Consider the following 16,514-nt stretch of genomic DNA (forward strand, 5'->3'; position numbering starts at 1 on the left):
GAAGATCCGGGTGATAATTCTCAGCGGGCTCCTGACTATGAGCTCCCCCTTTTACATCGTCAAATAAAAATATTATAGCTGAATTAATCCATGGCCTGTGGGAAAAACACAGCATTTCTGGGAATCATTTTAAAGTCTTGAGGAGAAGAGAAGAGAAGAAGAGAGGATAAGAGAGGAGGAGAGAAGAGGAGGAGATACCCTTGGGATTTTCTGTGGGAGCAAAGGCCTTTGAAAAGACATCTGCTCAAATGTAATGATCATAATTGGAATAATTTAAGCAGAGTGAACAAATCTTCTTTAAGTAGAGTGATTTCAGCCCAGAGGGATGACCCCCATTTCAACTTTACCCCCACTGATACTGGGTGTTTGAGGCCGATACTGATATATCAGCTTATGCTGTTTTTAGTGACATTCCCATGAGCAGGATGGAATGGGACACGTGGATATATGAACTGTCATCTTGATCATGTCTACCTATCTTTTCCAAATAGGGACCCTCAGATATTTATGAAAACATTTGGACTATTTTTATTCTGGCGAAAAGGCTTCACAAAAATCTTTCCTCGCAGCTCATCCCTCCATTTTTAAGCTGATGTTTCTCTTTTGCATCCGAGGCCTCAGCTCGGTCCAGCTCTGTTTCAGGATTAGTTTCCCCCTTTAACACCCTTGCGAAGAACCTGCGTAAACTCACACATTTAAAGGGCCAGTTCGCTGATTTCCAGCCTCAGTCTTATCATGCTATTATGGGGAGCTAATGCCATTATGGTAGGAATGAATGCAAGTTGGCTCTGTGCCTTTGGAGGACGCTTTCCGCTTCTCCAATGAGCCCTGGAAAACCTCCACTAGACTACGTAAAATGCGTCATCTGGCGGATGATCTGGGACGCTTCACACTACATGTATTCACTGATTGGGTAATCCCAGCTTCAGTTACATATGAAACTTGATGAGCCCGACAGTTGTTGCATTTATGTTGCAGTTTTTTCAGTTTATTTCTGTTAAAAAAAGGCTGCTGATTTGGAGGGAGTATTTTCCTCTTATGAACTGCCATCTGCAGGTCATTTTGGTTGGCTATTTCACTGTGGTGTTTTGTTCCGTCTCAGGTCCAAACTGCACCGTTTTTCATTAAATAAATTTGAGTGGTTGAAAGAATTGGGTTGCGGTTTGTCATTAAGGAGGTGGTGGTGGGTCCTGAGGCGAGACCAGTTGAGAACCACTGTTTTGTATGATCCACCGGTTATTTCAGATTCTGTACCGCCCTGAGCCAACGCCTGCAGCGATCAATGTCCTTGACTGGAAAACGGTAGTATTTCACTCCAGCGTCTCTCGCTGGGCCGTTCCTCTCAGAGGGAGGGGCGCAATGCATGCTGGGTGTTGTAGGAATGTAGAATGGGCGAAACCAGGAGCTGTTTGTACAACTTTCTCCACAGCTATGGCGCCAATTTCAAATATTATTGCTTCTATCGATTACAGAGAACACCAGCTTTGACTGACAGTGGCTCCTTTAACGATAACTGACCAGAAATCACAAACATTATTACATAAATAAAGCGTGTGTGCCAAAGTGCCTTTCTTTGTTGCATGCTAAAGCTAACAACAAGAAACAAGGTTGATCTGAATCCACCTGATTTGTTGTTTTTAAAGAATTGTGATAAGATTCATACTAAGCCTGAAATTCAAATGAAATTATTTTGGCTTGTTACAGTTTGATTAACAAACAAGAGGAGCCCGAAAAGCAGACAGCTGTTGAATCACAAGAATTAACATGAAGGCAACTGTCTGCACCTGATTTTAGACTTTGCTTACAGTGTGATATTTCTCCCCGACTTCAAAATATGTGTTCATCCATTAAAGCCCACAAATTTATTTAGCAGTTTTACATGATAACATATGGAAAAGTTCCTAGAAGGTTCCTGGTTTGAATCCCGGTTCGGACGTAGTGGGCCTTTCTGTGTGGAGTTTGCATGTTCTCCCCGTGCATGCGTGGGTTCTCTGCGGGTTCTCCGGCTTCCTCCCACAGTCCAAAGACATGCTCGTTAGGTTCACTGGTGACTCTAAAATTGCCCGTATGTGTGCGTGTGAAAGGTTGTCTGTCTCTATGATTGACAGGTGATCAGTCCAGGGTGCACCCCGCCTCTCGCCCAATGACAGCTGGGATAGGCTCCAGCCCTTCCTGCAGCCCTGAACAGGATAAGCTTTACTTTGAATTACCTTACAAATAAACAAAGTTGTAATGCATGTTTTTACTTTTAACCACAATGAGTCACATTATCAGATGTATCAGTCAAGCTCGAGTCCTTTTCTTCTTCGCAGGAGGAACACTCTGATCCTCACAGTCCAGTAAGTACATCTACTCACGTCCATATTCTGTACGTTCTCTCCCTCTGGCTGTTTAATATATTTCCAGTTGACCCATAAAGTAACGCTGTGATTACAAATCATCCTCCAGACCATCTGTGATCCCTTATAAACAATGAAACCACGGCTGAGCGAGTATAAGTCCCCTCTTCAGCCGACAGTGAGGAGCAGCCATTCAGGGAATAACACCGCTCGCTGTGAGGTTTCATCGCTTTAGGTTACAATGATACATCACATTTCTCAACAGCCTGCTACAGGGCAATCAAACGAGTCATTTCTGAGCACCCCGGATCACATTCATCCTCTCCCCCCCTCCCCCTCCTCTGCGCGAGCCCAGCCCCGTCTGTGCTCCAATGACACCACTGCACCGCCATCAGCATCTGACGCAGCAGCAAGCAGACACACAAGAGCGATCCCTCAGAGCCGCACTGCAGCGCTCTGCCTCAGAGTGAAACCCTCGCACTAAACACTCCACAGACACAAAAACATCCTCTGGATCTTACAACAAACTACAGATTATTTTTGTCCACAACTACACGAACAATTAAGCATCCATCTGTCAGTGCTGAGCGCAGGGTTTTATTGATGTAATGTCTGGCTCGTGTCGCTATCCTCACCTGTCTCCCCCCACAGGGTGTCGAAGTTATTGATTTGAGCCCGCTCCACCTCCTCTTCATCTTTCTCCGGCAGGTCCAGCAGGTAGGACACGATCTGATAGGGGACGAGATTAAAGATGGCACAGATTAATGTCCGAGTTTACTTTCAATAGAGCGAGATAAACACGTCAATTTACAGGAAAAGGGTCAAAATAAAACCACTTGTAGCTGAGAGTTTAATCTTCTTGGATCCCTCTTTCCACCTCTGACCAAGTGAGCAGAACTTTGGCAGCTTTTCTGTGATTAAAATTGGCTGATATCCTTCAATATAAGCTTAAAAGATAAGACAGAGCTTCATTTATCCATGAAGGGGTTTATTTTATGGTTGGATTGAATTTTAGGGAAAGTGCTGGGCTGCAGTACAAAGTAGAAAAATATAACATATAAGTAAACAGATATCCAAACCAAGTTCACGCACAATTCAAGAGTCATAAACAAGTTTAGCAGTAAGCTTACAAGCTGAGTATATTATAACACAAAGCCAGTCAAACGTCGCAATAATAAGTAGACGCCCTGTCCAGTGAGAATCCAGTGTTTAACCTTGTAAACATCTCCATGTGGTGTTCTTCATGTGCTACAAGACGTATCAGGGACAACATCAGCATCATCTCCATGGCTGGGCCTGTCTGCTTTTAAACTGCAGTGTACCAAGGACAGGCTGAACAACACGTTTTCATATTGGCAGGTTTGAGACGTCATAAACCTAAGGAGCCAATCCCGTTAATGTGCAACCTATGGCAACCACTTCGGCGATGCACGACCCAGCTGTAATCGTAATTTTTGCAAACCACTGCTGACTGCTAACGTTAACGTTACGACTACTGATTACTACATTTCAAGCTAGCTAAGTTTCAACGAGTTGCCACTAAACGATGGGAGACGTATTTTGTTTTCACAACGGAGGAGGCGGTTGGGAATGTGCATGGTGAGCAGGGCCTATGCAGATTCTGGTATTTTTAATGAGGGAGAAGGAGGAGATGCCTTGGGAGAATTTTTACAAGGTAATTAAACATATTTTGACAACATTTGTACTTTCAAGTAGAGCATTTTATATGTCTTAAAACATGACTGGAGCTGCAGAAAAATTAAGCAAAATCTGCTTAAAGAAATGTAGAGCTCAAATAAAGAAGGACTCACTAAAGTACAACTATCAAACGTTAGTTGGAGTGTAACCTTATAGAGGTATAGCTGTAGTTACAGGAAGTCAGTTTAAGCCCATACCGTAATATTCGGTGTATAAGACGCACTTTTAATAAAAAAAATTTTTAATCCAAAAAGTGGGCTGCTTCCTTTATACCGGTGCGACCAATATACCAGAGAGAAGTATTTTAATGTGTTGTGATGGAGCTATAATCTATCTAAAGCTTTGTCAAGGACATGCGGTGTCATGATCGCCCAGTGCAGCCGCCGTCCTCACAACAATCATCATTACCGTAGGCTGAGCTCAACTCCTGCACCGCTAGCTAGCAGGACTGCAAACTCCACATGGTGAAAACAGATGGTGGGATATAATTTGTGTTTTTTTTAATGTGTTCAAATGAAAATAAATTGAAATAAGTGTTGAAATAACTTGCACAAACTTTTCTAGTAATAATAAGCTATAGAAAACAGACTGTGCCTTATATTCTGGATATTACGGTAATCATTTTTGTTTTGATCACTACAGATACAAGACCCCCCCCCCGACACCGTAGAGCGTTATAATTAAAACCATCCACAACTCCTGCTGTACCTCTGTGTATCCCATACTGGCAGCAGCGATGAGGGCCTGCTGGACCGCGTGGCTCTTGCTGAAGGCCGCCTGTTGTTGTGATTGTGGTGACTGCTGCTGCGGGCCCAGGCTCCAGTCACACTGGATGAGGAACTTTACCACCTCCATGTGACCCCTCAATGCTGCATGAACCAGAGCGCACTGGCTGTTCTTATCCAGATGGTCCACCTGTTGGCAGGGACATGGACGAATTTGATCAGGAAAACAAACAGGAAGTAAATCCAGAAAAAGACAAATACAATCTTAGCCTGAAGTCGAGCACTACACACACTATCCCTTTCCCCCACAAACCTTCGCTCTCCTGCGGCACAGCGCCGTCACGATGGCCATGTGTCCCCCAGCGGCGGCGTAGCCCAGCGGCGTGAGGCCGCTTTCAGACGGAGCGTCGACAGAGGCGCCGAACTCGAGCAGCAGAGCCACCATGTCCATGTAGCCCAGGTGGGAGTGGACACACAGGACGGGGGCGTTGTTCAGCACCTCCGTGCGGTAGTTCACGTTGGCTCCGCCCATCATCAGCAGCCGGCTCACCTGGACACACACAGACAAAATATTTAAATAAAATGAAGGGATTAAAAGTTCAACGCAGCAAAATACAGCTTCACATATTAAAACTATCGTCGTCCAGAGAGAGCAAAAAGTCTGTGAAGCATATTTCAAGAGTTAGTCTTCATTTGGTACCCAGATTATGTTGAAATATTCTTTAAGTACGACTCCTCTGCGTACCTTGATGTTGGGAGTGTAGAGGTTTCTGAGAGAAGAAAGTGCAGCAGAAAGGCCCTCTGTGCTGTAGGATACCCACAGGCCTTGCAAGATAGATGAGGAAACCCCGACTTTCTTGCTGAGACCCTTGAACACAGAGAGAGAGAGCGAGTGTAAATATTCATTAATTCGGAGCCAGACCACAGCTGTGTGTGGGCGTCTGTGTAGATGTGTGTGGAGACAAATAATGATCTACCTTGAAGATATGTGCTTTGAGGATGTGATGGCCCAGCTCAATAGTCTGCTGCCTGTTCAGCTTGTTCTCCTGCCGAGAGAACCAGAAGGCCAGTAACGTGTGGCCGCTCCTGCAGGGAGGACAAACACACACATGTACTTGAGACTGAATCATCAGGTCAATATACCATGTTATCGTCTGAACAGTTGGTGCAATCGCTTTTAATTATAGGACAGGAAATAAAATGTAGCGGCAGAAAAAACAACACTTCCTCTGCTGGATAAACAAAACGTACCTGTGAGACGGTGAGGGTTCTTTTTATAGCCTGATAGAACGCACAGTTATCTCTGAGGCCTTAAAGGTACATTTCAGCACGTTATGCCTCCCAAAAATGTAATTTCCCTTATTATATGATTAAAATACTTTTTAATAAATGCATAAATGATTTCTAAATCATTTTAACTTAAAAATCCTTTAAATTGTATTTAAATTCGCCCCTGGAGAAAGCCGCTGTCAGTCAAAGCTGGTGTTCTCTGTAATCGATAGAAGCAATAATATTGGAAATTGGCGCCATAGCTGTGGAGAAAGAGAAATTGGAGAAAGTCTACATTCCTACAACACCCAGCATGCATTGCTCCCCTCCTTCTGAAAGGAACGGCCAAGTCAAATACTACCGTTTTCCAGTCAAGGACATTGATTGCTGCAGGCATGGCTCAGAGCGGTACAGAATCCAAAATACGAAGAGAATATACCGGTGGATCGTCTAAGAACTCTTCAGGTCTGCAGTCTACATTTCAAACCTGACGATTTTGAACGAGACATGACATCGGAGGCGGGCGTCCTAGATTTAAGAAGTGTAGTTTAACAATCTCCCTGGCCTCCGCCATATGGCGCGTTTTACGTAGTCCAGCTGAGGTTTTCCAGGGCCCACTGGAGAAGCGCATAGCGTCCTCCAGTGGACCCTCCTACCATACCACGTCCTCCTACCATAATGGCATTAGCTCCCCATGATAGCATGATAGGACTCAGGTTGAAAATGGGTGAACTGGCCCTTTAAACAGCTGAGATTTATTGATCACATCTTTGTGTAGCAGCGGCAAACCAGAGGATTTGCAACCAATACTTCAATTACAGAGTCTCCTCAAATTTGAAATCTTGCAACAGGTGATGTGACAACTTTTTGAATGACACTTTGTTTCCTTTTCCCAAATGATGAAGGTCTTAATGTCCCTTTCCATCCCACTTTAACATCCGTCCTCTACAATGGAAATTTCTAATTCCCAAAGCAAGACCTGTAAGAATTGCTGTTTCCTTGCGACCTGAAATCAGCAGAGATTGAGCATAAACTTTCTTTCCTAACAAACAGCATGATCATCCCGTCCACCCGTCCTCACCTCGGATCACAGAGGAACTTTGTCTTTTCTCCCTCTTCTCTCCAGATCAGCCACTCTCTGAAGGACGGGTGCACAAACATCCGGGTACCGTCCCTCCTCTTCACCAGGAAGACTGACAGGTTGTCTACGCGTTGCTGGAAGTCCTCCCAGTCCAGTGTGCCCTGCGGAGACATTAATGTCATTTGGCATGGAACAACTAGCATTACTACAAAATGCATTTGGAGGTTCTTTTTCGTAGTTAAAGCTGCTGTGAGGAACTTTCAGTTTGTTATGATTGTGGCGCCCCCTGTGGAGAAAGCCGTACCTCTTATCTCTTTGCTGATTTTGTCCTGTACGTGCTTAAGTGGTGGTTTTTAACAAAAAATCTCATCCTGCTTACTCTAACAGTCATATGCATCACTCATTCTAAATCTTTGCCCGGGAAAATGTAAACAAAGTCAGCGTGCAGTTAATCGCTTCGTCTGACATCTACCCCCCGCCAGCAGTTTCAGGCATTTAAAATAATGACATAGAATTAATCAGTCTTGCTGCTGATGGTCTGGTTTGCTTCTGTAGCTCATATAGAGTCATCAGAATTAACTTCAGTCTGTTTCATAGCCAACAAAACACTCCTCACAGGAGCTTTAAGCATGAAATATTTGATATTTAGATTTAGGAACACAGAAGGAATCTAAAACACTGAGCACATTAACCTTCTCATTGATTAAATTATACATTTGACTCATTGCAGGAAAGAAAATCAATTTAATTTTCTGTCCTCCAAAACAAATTAAATATTCATTTATTTCTCTTTAATCACATAAAATAAACATAAAGATGGTCTTTCCACCAGTTTCTTTATAACATGAAATATGCATCAACAAGTTAACAAACCATATTTGTTATTCAAAGCTTAATCCAAAAGGGCAACTGGACAAGGTTGAAGTTCTTCAAGATGTTTGACCTCTCACCCAAAAGACTTCCTCAGTTCTAAACTGACTGGTGGGAGGAGCTACAAAGATTAGCCTCTGCAGGTCATTAGTCTGCTAATAGATGTAATCAAGGGAGAGTTGTTAACCTGAGCTGTTGACCTAATAGCGACGAGAGTCGTTAGCACCTTCCAGGTTTTGATTGGTACGTTGGGTACAGATTTTGAGTTTTGGGTTGCTGATTGGTTAATAAAAATATGTGATGTCGGGGCGCTGGTTTAGCTCAGTTGGAAGAGCAGGCGCCCCGTATGCAGAGGCCACAGTCCTCGACGCACTGATCGCAGGCTCGACTCCCGTTTGGTGCATGCCAACCCCCACTCTCTACTCCCCACATTTCCTGTCTCACTTCATCTGTCCTATCTAATAAAGGCAAAAGCCCAAAAATAATCTTAAAAAATATATATATATATGTGATGTCATCATGTTTCCATCTCAGCCCCACCCTCTGAAAACCAGCGAGAGCAATGCAGAGAAGTATAAAACAAATGAAGTGCAAATCCTTTAAATTAGTGCCACATGAACATTTTATATCATAGTATGTTATAAAACATAACAGAGGCTGCGGTTGAGCTCAGCGGTTAAGTCACGCGCCCCGTATACAGAGGCTACAGTCCTCAATGTGGCCGGCCCAGAGTTCGACTCCCACCCTCGGCCCTTTGCCGTGTGTCATCCCAACTCTGTCTTCCTCTGTTTCCAACACCATCTAATGTCCGCTCTTTCACAATAAAGGCATAAATAAAAGAATAAATCAAAGAGTAATGCTAAAACATAACACTGATTCATGTATTTTAGCTGGATAAACAAGGATAAACAAGACCATTTACAAAACATCTATTCTACTGAGGGGCTTTATAATAAAAGGTTTACCTGCAGCGAGCCGGAGTTGATGGCCTGATATATCTGCTCGTCGGTCAGCGGGTGAAGCGAGGCCACGGCCACGTTGAGCAGAGGAAGCGCCCGCTCAAACGATGACTGCGTGGGGAAGCGCATGTTGCACTGCAGCAGGTAAACCTCCGCCAGGTTGACTGGAACCACCTGAGGGAGAAAAGGGGAGAATCTGAATTGTAATGCCGATTTGGATCAAGTCTACAGAACATGAATTATGCATCGTGTTTGTCTGGTGCGTCTTCAGCTATTCCACGTGGTCGTCCTCGGAGAGATGAATGTAAATTTATCTGTTGTCATTTTTATGGAGTCTGGGAGCACTGCTGAATACATGAAATTAAATGAATCTGCTGCTGAGATAAAATATTTCAATATAAAATGCACGCTAAAACAATTCAGCTGCATTATTTATCAACAAGGTGTTGGGCTCCGGCTGTCAAAAACAAGACTTTATGAAAGTGCTTTTCCATAAAGAATGTCAGGGAGCAGGTAAATTAAAAAAGGACGAGTTAGTGCTGCCTTTGCAGAAAATGAGCCCCATTTGTAGTTTATAACAGGGTTCTTTAAGTCTGACAGTGTTGGCCCCAATCGAGAGAACTGAGCCCCCCAACACCCCCCTCTCATCTCTCCTCCATTGGTATGGAGTTACGCTATGGGATATAACTTGTCCACTGTGTTTGTAGCCTATATTATTTTCACATATAGCAAAGTGGCATCATTTAAATCAGTGGTTCTCAACTGGTCTCGCCTCAGGACCCACCACCACCTCCTTAATGACAAATCGCCACCAAAACTTCTAAAAATTCCCAACCGCTCAAATTTATTTAACCTGAAACGGAACCAAACATCACAGTATATTAGCTTCACAAAACACAACAGTATAACAGCCTGCCAGATGACCAGCAGGTAGCAGTGCGAGGAAAATATTCCCTCTACAAATTATTCAATTAACAGCCATTTTTAAACAGAAATTTACAAAAAAAGTGCAACATAAATGCAACTACTGTCGGGCTCATCAAGTTTCAAGAATGTAAATGTAACAGTAGGTGTGATTCAATCAGTGGATACATGGAGTGTGAATAACCTACACTACTACTGTATGCAAGTCATGGGAAACCCATGTCCTTCAAAAGGCACACTGAAGACAGCTCCGCTACCCACTTTTCGGTCCCGACCCACCATTCGAGAACCACTGATTTAAAGTATGCCGAATAAGCTGTCAGTACTTCCTGTTTGCAATGTAACCATGGATGTACAGACAACTATCACTGGATTACAATAATACTGCAGAAAACCTAAAAACGCGATAATTCTAAGGCAAGTTCTGCAGTTACAAGGAGCACTTTTTCCCTATTAGTTCTAAGCAGATTTATAGACATTATTTGAGAGATAGCTGTATCTTTGTAACACTGAATCTGTCAACACGTGTATCATGTCTGTTAGTTCAGATTTTAGTGACCTAAGAGTCCGAGGAGCGCAATTTCTGACGCAGGAATATGACACTAATGGTTTTAGAGTACCTTCACTTCCTCCATGAGATATGCTATGGGATATAACGTGAGCACTGTGTTTTTAGCCTATATTTTTTTCCCCATATGGCATTTAAAGTATGCCGAATAAGCAGTCAGTACTTCCTGTTTGCAATGTAACCGTGGATGTACAGATCACTATCACTGGATTACAATAATACTGAAGAAAACCTAAAAACGTGATAATTCTAAGGCAAGTTCTGCAGTAACAAGGAGCACTTTTCTCCTGTTATTTATAGACATTTATTTGAGAGATTGTTGTATTTTTGGAAACTGTAGGTCACGCTGTATCCTGTCTGTTTGTTTCAATTGTAGTGACCTAAGAGTCCGAGAAGGAGAGCAATTTGCTGACACAGCAATATGACGCTAATGGTTTTAAAGTACCTTCATTTCCTCCATGAGACAAGAGGGGTGCTCTTATCTCTCCTCCAGTGCTATGGGGTTACGCTATGGGATATAACTTGTGCACTGTGTTTTTAGCCTATATTACTTTCACATATAACATATTGGCATCATTTAAAGTATGCCGAATAAGCTGTCAGTACTTCCTGTTTGCAATGTTGCCATGGATGTACAGACAACTATCACTGAATTACAATAATACTGAAGAAAGTTAAAAACGTGATTATTCTAAGGCAGGTTCTGCAGTTATAAGGAGCACTTTTTCCCTATTATTTCCGAGCAGATTTATAGACATTATGTGAGAGATAGTTGTATCTTCGGAAACTGTAAGTCACACTGAATCTAACAATATGTGTATCATGTCTGTTTGTGCAGATTTCAGTGACCTCAGAGTCAGAGAAGGAGAGCAATTTCTGACGCAGCAATATGACGCTAATGGTTTTAAAGGTGCCTTCATTTTCTCCATGAGCTGCGAGACAAATTCAGTGTTCTAGCTTCAACTTTGACACAAAAGATCGTCAACGTAAAGGTCAATCTAAGCTCCATAACAAACAGCAGGTCGCTACCTTATAGCTGGAGCTTTTAAGCACAAGGTAGCCCTTCTCGATGAGGTCAAAGGTGAGCTTGAGGTACAGGTAGGAGCCCTGGCTCAGGGCCTTGAGGTGGGCGCTGAGCTTGCCGAAGGTGGTGTTGTCCATCTTGCCGTTCAGCGAGATGTTGTTCTGGATCTCCGGGCTGCTGTGGATGCGGTGCAGGATGTAGCCCTGCAGGTCCTGGTCTATGGCGTCGTTCTCCTCCAGGCCGTCCAGAGAGATGCGGTGGAACGGCAGCGCGTTGGTGATCTCCTGAGCAGAGAGGAACATTTCAGTCAGGAAGCATCTTTGTGCAGAAATATGTCACCATCCTACGTGGTTACTCACTTTAGGTAAAATGATTCATCTAAAAGTAATCTATATATATGCTATGACTAACTAGTCTACAGCTATTTCTTCCTCATGAATGGAAGGTAAAGGCCGAGGAGACAAACAGATTTTTAAAGCACTTTTTCTCATATCCTGTGCATGAAAATGGATGATTAAAAAGGTCACATACAAAGACAGGACGGTTGTATTCATGAAAAAATTCAGCATTGTCAGTGAGTGGCCTCCAGGTAGTGCAAAAACATTGAGTGGAACATTAATAAAAACGAGATTCTCCTTGCATGCTGAATTCACTGTATGGACGTACTGTATAAGCAGTGGGATTTACAGCCAGGGCTATAATCTGCACACTACAGACAATCTGTCCTGTACCTGCAGCGTGGTTCTGACTGTGACGACCAGTTTGAGCCAGGGGGGGAACTTGTTGATGGTTTTGGTGAGGAAGGACACGATTGTATCTCCGTAGTCGGGCTTGTGGAACTCCGCCTCATTCAGACCGTCGATGAGGATGATTAGGTCCTCCTCGGAGTTGATTTTTCTCTCTGAAAAAGCAGGAAAACAGAAACTAAATTAAACCAAATTAAATGATGAAAAAACCTCTTATTTCACCTTGTGTTGGTATTCTTCGTCAGGCCTGCATCTTCCTCTTCATTCTGGTCAATCCACAAAGTCCTATTTCATTTCATAATATTACCTGTGATGCTCAGTTTGATCTAATACGTCAAAAATTCTGTTCCAAAGTGTGCACAAGAAGAATCTAATATCCCGCACCGAGGATTCAAGGCAAAATATGAAGTGGATACCGAGGTCTAAAGAGCATAAATTATAAACCGCCGCAAACAGTGTGAGATAATTCAGGAAAATATCTCAGAATTATTACAATTTCAAGTTTATTCTGGAGACTATGAAAACATTTGGACCAAAAAGATCAAGGTTATACTATATAGCTGAACTGGAGGAGTTTTCTAATTCTTACTCATACAGGATGTTGACTTGATGATCATTTTTATGTGCCGCAACCCTGGGGCGTCGGTTTAGCTCAAAGTTTAAATAACGCGTCCCATGTGCAGAGCCTACAGTCCTTGCGGGTCATCCCCACTCTCTCTCTTCCCCTGTTTCCAACACTATCCACTCTCCTCCCTCTCAATGAAGGCATACAAAACTAAAAAAATAATCTTAAAGAAAAATTATTTTCAAAAAGGTCACCTCTGAAATAGGCCGTTAAGAACAGCTGCAGGTTTCTAAGTAGAACCTTGCTTTCACTGAAATCGACCAATCACCATTGACCGTCATTCACCTCAGGCTGCCTTGATGCACACGCTTGTAGTCGTCAAGATTTCAACTTACCATTCATATACCTCCTGGCGATTCTGGCTCGTACATATAAGGCCGAATAACCGATCCTAGAGCGGCCATGTTTTCTACAACTTTGGAGTGACGGTGCAGTGTGGCCCCTCGCACATGTGGGGGAGGGGCTAGGCAGTCACTCCAAATACTGTCAGCCAATCGTGGCTAAGGTCTCTGACCCTTGAATGGAAAAACGGCTTGTTCGTTTCAGGAGGAAGGAGAGGCTCCAAAAAATAATTAAATTATGTATACTTATCTGATTAGTTCTGTACATATTTTTTTAGGATACATTTATTTACTTATTTTATATGCCCTTTATTGTAATCTCGCACTATCCAATTTGCTGCTGTAACACTGCAAATTTCCCCGTTCTGGGACAAATAAAAGGATTATTTTATCTTACACAATTTTTAAAACGAAACAAACTTCACCAACGTGATTCAAAAACACGCTAGAATAAGAGGATTGATCGCATAGCTAAAATACTGCACGCCCCCCCTAACATTTGTAAAAGCTTTAATTAAAATCACTTTGACTTTTTTGACATAGTTGGTTCTCATGGGACAGCAACTCTACAAACATATGATTTTATAGATACATTGCCTATTAAACGAGCGAACAGTATCTAAGTTAAAATTACCTCAAAGTAGCAGAAAAATGGATCTAAAATCTTCATAATAAAACAAATATTAAAACCTTTACTTTTTACCCTTTAAGTATCTTTTACTGATCAGACCAACATACTTTTATTTAGCTGGAGTATTTCTTAAGTGTGGTGTTGCTAATTTTACCAAAGGAAAAGATATAAAAGACCCTCCCACTCATTTGATTTCTTCACCTTTGTAAAGTGCATCCAGGGGCTCGAGGACCCCCCTTCTGAAGGAGGCCAGGGGGTCCTGGACGCAGGAGCGCAGACTCAGGATGCTCTGTAGGTGTGGCTCCCTCAGCAGCTGCTCCCTGTAGGCAACGAGGTGCGGCGAGCGGCACAGCAGAGCCGCCACGTTGTGCACAAACTCAGGCACCAGGCAGGTGTAGGCATTATCTGCCTGGCAGTAGTGGTACGCCACCACCTGGGGGCGACAGAGAGTGGGGAGAAGATAGCAGCCAGGTCACTCAGGGAAACATTAAAGGTGAACACTTCCTAGATCAACCTCTGGGTATTGCAGAACTGACTCATGATCAGTGTCGCCGAGTCTGCGAGCCAGACGACACGCTTTTTAGAAATAACACTTTTTTCAGAGCGCAGAGCCGGTTTTTCCAGCGTCTGCTCCGGCTACAACTCATCTGGGATTGAGTCAACTTCATGGTGGATGATTGCGGTATAATGAAACATAATACTTCTCGTTTCGCTGTACGGTTTCAGCCATTAATAATTCATCTCTTCCGGCTGCCAAGAGAGACTGATTCGGAGTTAGCTCATGCATGCTCATGTGTCGGATGATTGGGGAACGAAGGAGTCAAGTGTTTAACTGTCATATTTCACGGCTCTGTACTTGTAACCTGTTTAAATAAATGATTGATTGAATGGATGAGTAAAAAGCCGCGCGTGTAGGCAGATTAGGAAACAGCGGAGGGCAGGTGAGTTTTCTGAGAGGTTTGTTAGCCAAATAAAAGAAGCAGGTGTGACCGAGCGCTCCTGGGGACTGAGAGATCACAAAGAGTTTGCTTCTGTCGAGGCGGCTGCAGCGATCAGAGGGCAGTGAGCGAAAGGGTACGGAAAACAAAAGACTAATCAAAATGGAATGCTAATTTTTGGTCACAATGGAATAAAGGGCTTTAAAATAAGAGGGGTGAAAAAGGGAGTGAGCTCAATTATTAATGCACAGAGTTAACAAGATCTAATAGCTTGGCTGGGAAATGGCTTTCTGCAGGTATAAATATTTCATAAGGCTCCCTGGCAAAGTTGTTTTTTCTTTTTTAAACACATCTGCATAATGCATCAGGCTGGGACCGGGGATGCAGATGGCTAAGCAGCAGGGGAGGGGGACCGAGGTGCGACGGAAGACAAGAAGAAGAGCAGGAAAGAGGACGCGTTCACACCTCATGCAGGTTCACACTGCAGGCAGGCTCAGAAATGTTAAATACTTTAGGTATGATGTTTAAAAAGTCAACATCTTACACTTAAAGAGTTTCACTTAAAATGTTTCAGGAAAATAGTAACCCTCCACCTTTACCCCCTCGGGTGAACGTCTGCGTGAGCCGGCGAAAGCTCACACGTGGCAGGAAGCCGGAAACCGTATCACATGTGACAGAACCTGAGCCGCGTCCGTGCTTTTATTTTGAAAAGGCTTTTTCTAAAAATGTGATTCCCGGGCTCTCGGGCCACCTCCGCTGTTACTAATTGATAAAATTAAGACATAAAAAGGAGCCATTTAAAGTTATCTTGCAGTTTTTCAATTACAGATAGACTGAGGGCTGAGAATTTCACACTGAGCCACAAACACAAACGTTATGCTCACATGGACGTTTCAGTGATACGGCAGGATTTCCTCTTAATCATGTATCTGCTCCTCTTTTATGAGGAAAGACTAAAAACAAAGTCATATGCAGATGACTTTGACCCCCCGACACACTAAGTTATGGCCTTTATTTGACACAAAGGTGAAAGAGGGGATGTGGATGTGAAGAGAGGTAGAAATGTTTGTTTACTTAAATGTGCTAAAAGCTGCAAATTCCATATTAAAGATATAATCTTGAAGATGTCTGAATGTCTGTTAAGTCTCTATCTATCGCTGAATGAGGTAACACATGGTGATTGAGCCTATGGCCCACTGATGAAAGCCTTTGCATTTGCAGTATTGCAGACTGGGAGCCCAGTTAGTGACACGTTTTCCATCAGCCAGCAGTGGTTGGTCTGCCAGAGAGGGTAGGCGGAGCTAAGCGGCTGCTTTTCCAGTCTCTGCAAGTGTTGCGAGTAAACAGTAATCTACTATGGCTGAACAAACAAAGAAAAGATGGATGACTACAGATACAACTTCAACAAGAAGTGAAAATCCAAAGAAAGAGAAACAAACTCGACGCTCAGATGAAGCAAACAGTCTGAAAAGGAAAGCGACCGTCAGCAGGGAAAATCAAGAGTTACAACCGGAGCCAACCGTGGACGTCACACATGCAGCACTGTCTGGATATCTGGAAAGTGTGCGCCCGCTATTACCGTTTATCGCCATAGGTGTCTCCAAAGAGAAAGAAACTGAGATCTTTGAGATTAGCACTTTAAAATCACTACAAGCACACTTTTTTCCTCAAGAATTTGCTGTATAATAGATTTATTGTGTGTGTAAAAGAAGCAAATGGGCAGAAAAGAACCATTACAGAAGAATTTAAGTACTTCAGACAAATGTAGCCATAATA

At 43.1% G+C, this 16,514-nt stretch overlaps 1 protein-coding gene across 2 annotated transcripts in view; it reads right to left on the reverse strand.

Annotated features, from left to right (window-relative positions):
* tanc2b (tetratricopeptide repeat, ankyrin repeat and coiled-coil containing 2b) overlaps nucleotides 1–16,514 on the reverse strand; it is a 97,587-nt gene that overhangs the window by 14,339 nt on the left and 66,734 nt on the right. For both annotated transcript variants that reach the window (XM_069664998.1, XM_069664999.1), the window contains 10 exons: nucleotides 14,002–14,233; nucleotides 12,189–12,358; nucleotides 11,463–11,741; nucleotides 8,948–9,115; nucleotides 7,113–7,273; nucleotides 5,740–5,848; nucleotides 5,508–5,630; nucleotides 5,076–5,312; nucleotides 4,746–4,952; nucleotides 2,975–3,068 (listed from right to left, as the gene is read on the reverse strand). In XM_069664998.1, the coding sequence (XP_069521099.1) occupies nucleotides 2,975–3,068; nucleotides 4,746–4,952; nucleotides 5,076–5,312; nucleotides 5,508–5,630; nucleotides 5,740–5,848; nucleotides 7,113–7,273; nucleotides 8,948–9,115; nucleotides 11,463–11,741; nucleotides 12,189–12,358; nucleotides 14,002–14,233 (1,780 nt within the window). The remainder of the gene's footprint in view (nucleotides 1–2,974; nucleotides 3,069–4,745; nucleotides 4,953–5,075; nucleotides 5,313–5,507; nucleotides 5,631–5,739; nucleotides 5,849–7,112; nucleotides 7,274–8,947; nucleotides 9,116–11,462; nucleotides 11,742–12,188; nucleotides 12,359–14,001; nucleotides 14,234–16,514) is intronic.

The sequence above is a fragment of the Semicossyphus pulcher genome, unplaced genomic scaffold (genome assembly GCF_022749685.1).
Source record: "Semicossyphus pulcher isolate SPU_LCO1_2020_fin unplaced genomic scaffold, fSemPul1.0.p SCAF_16, whole genome shotgun sequence".
Lineage (NCBI taxonomy): Eukaryota > Metazoa > Chordata > Actinopteri > Labriformes > Labridae > Semicossyphus > Semicossyphus pulcher.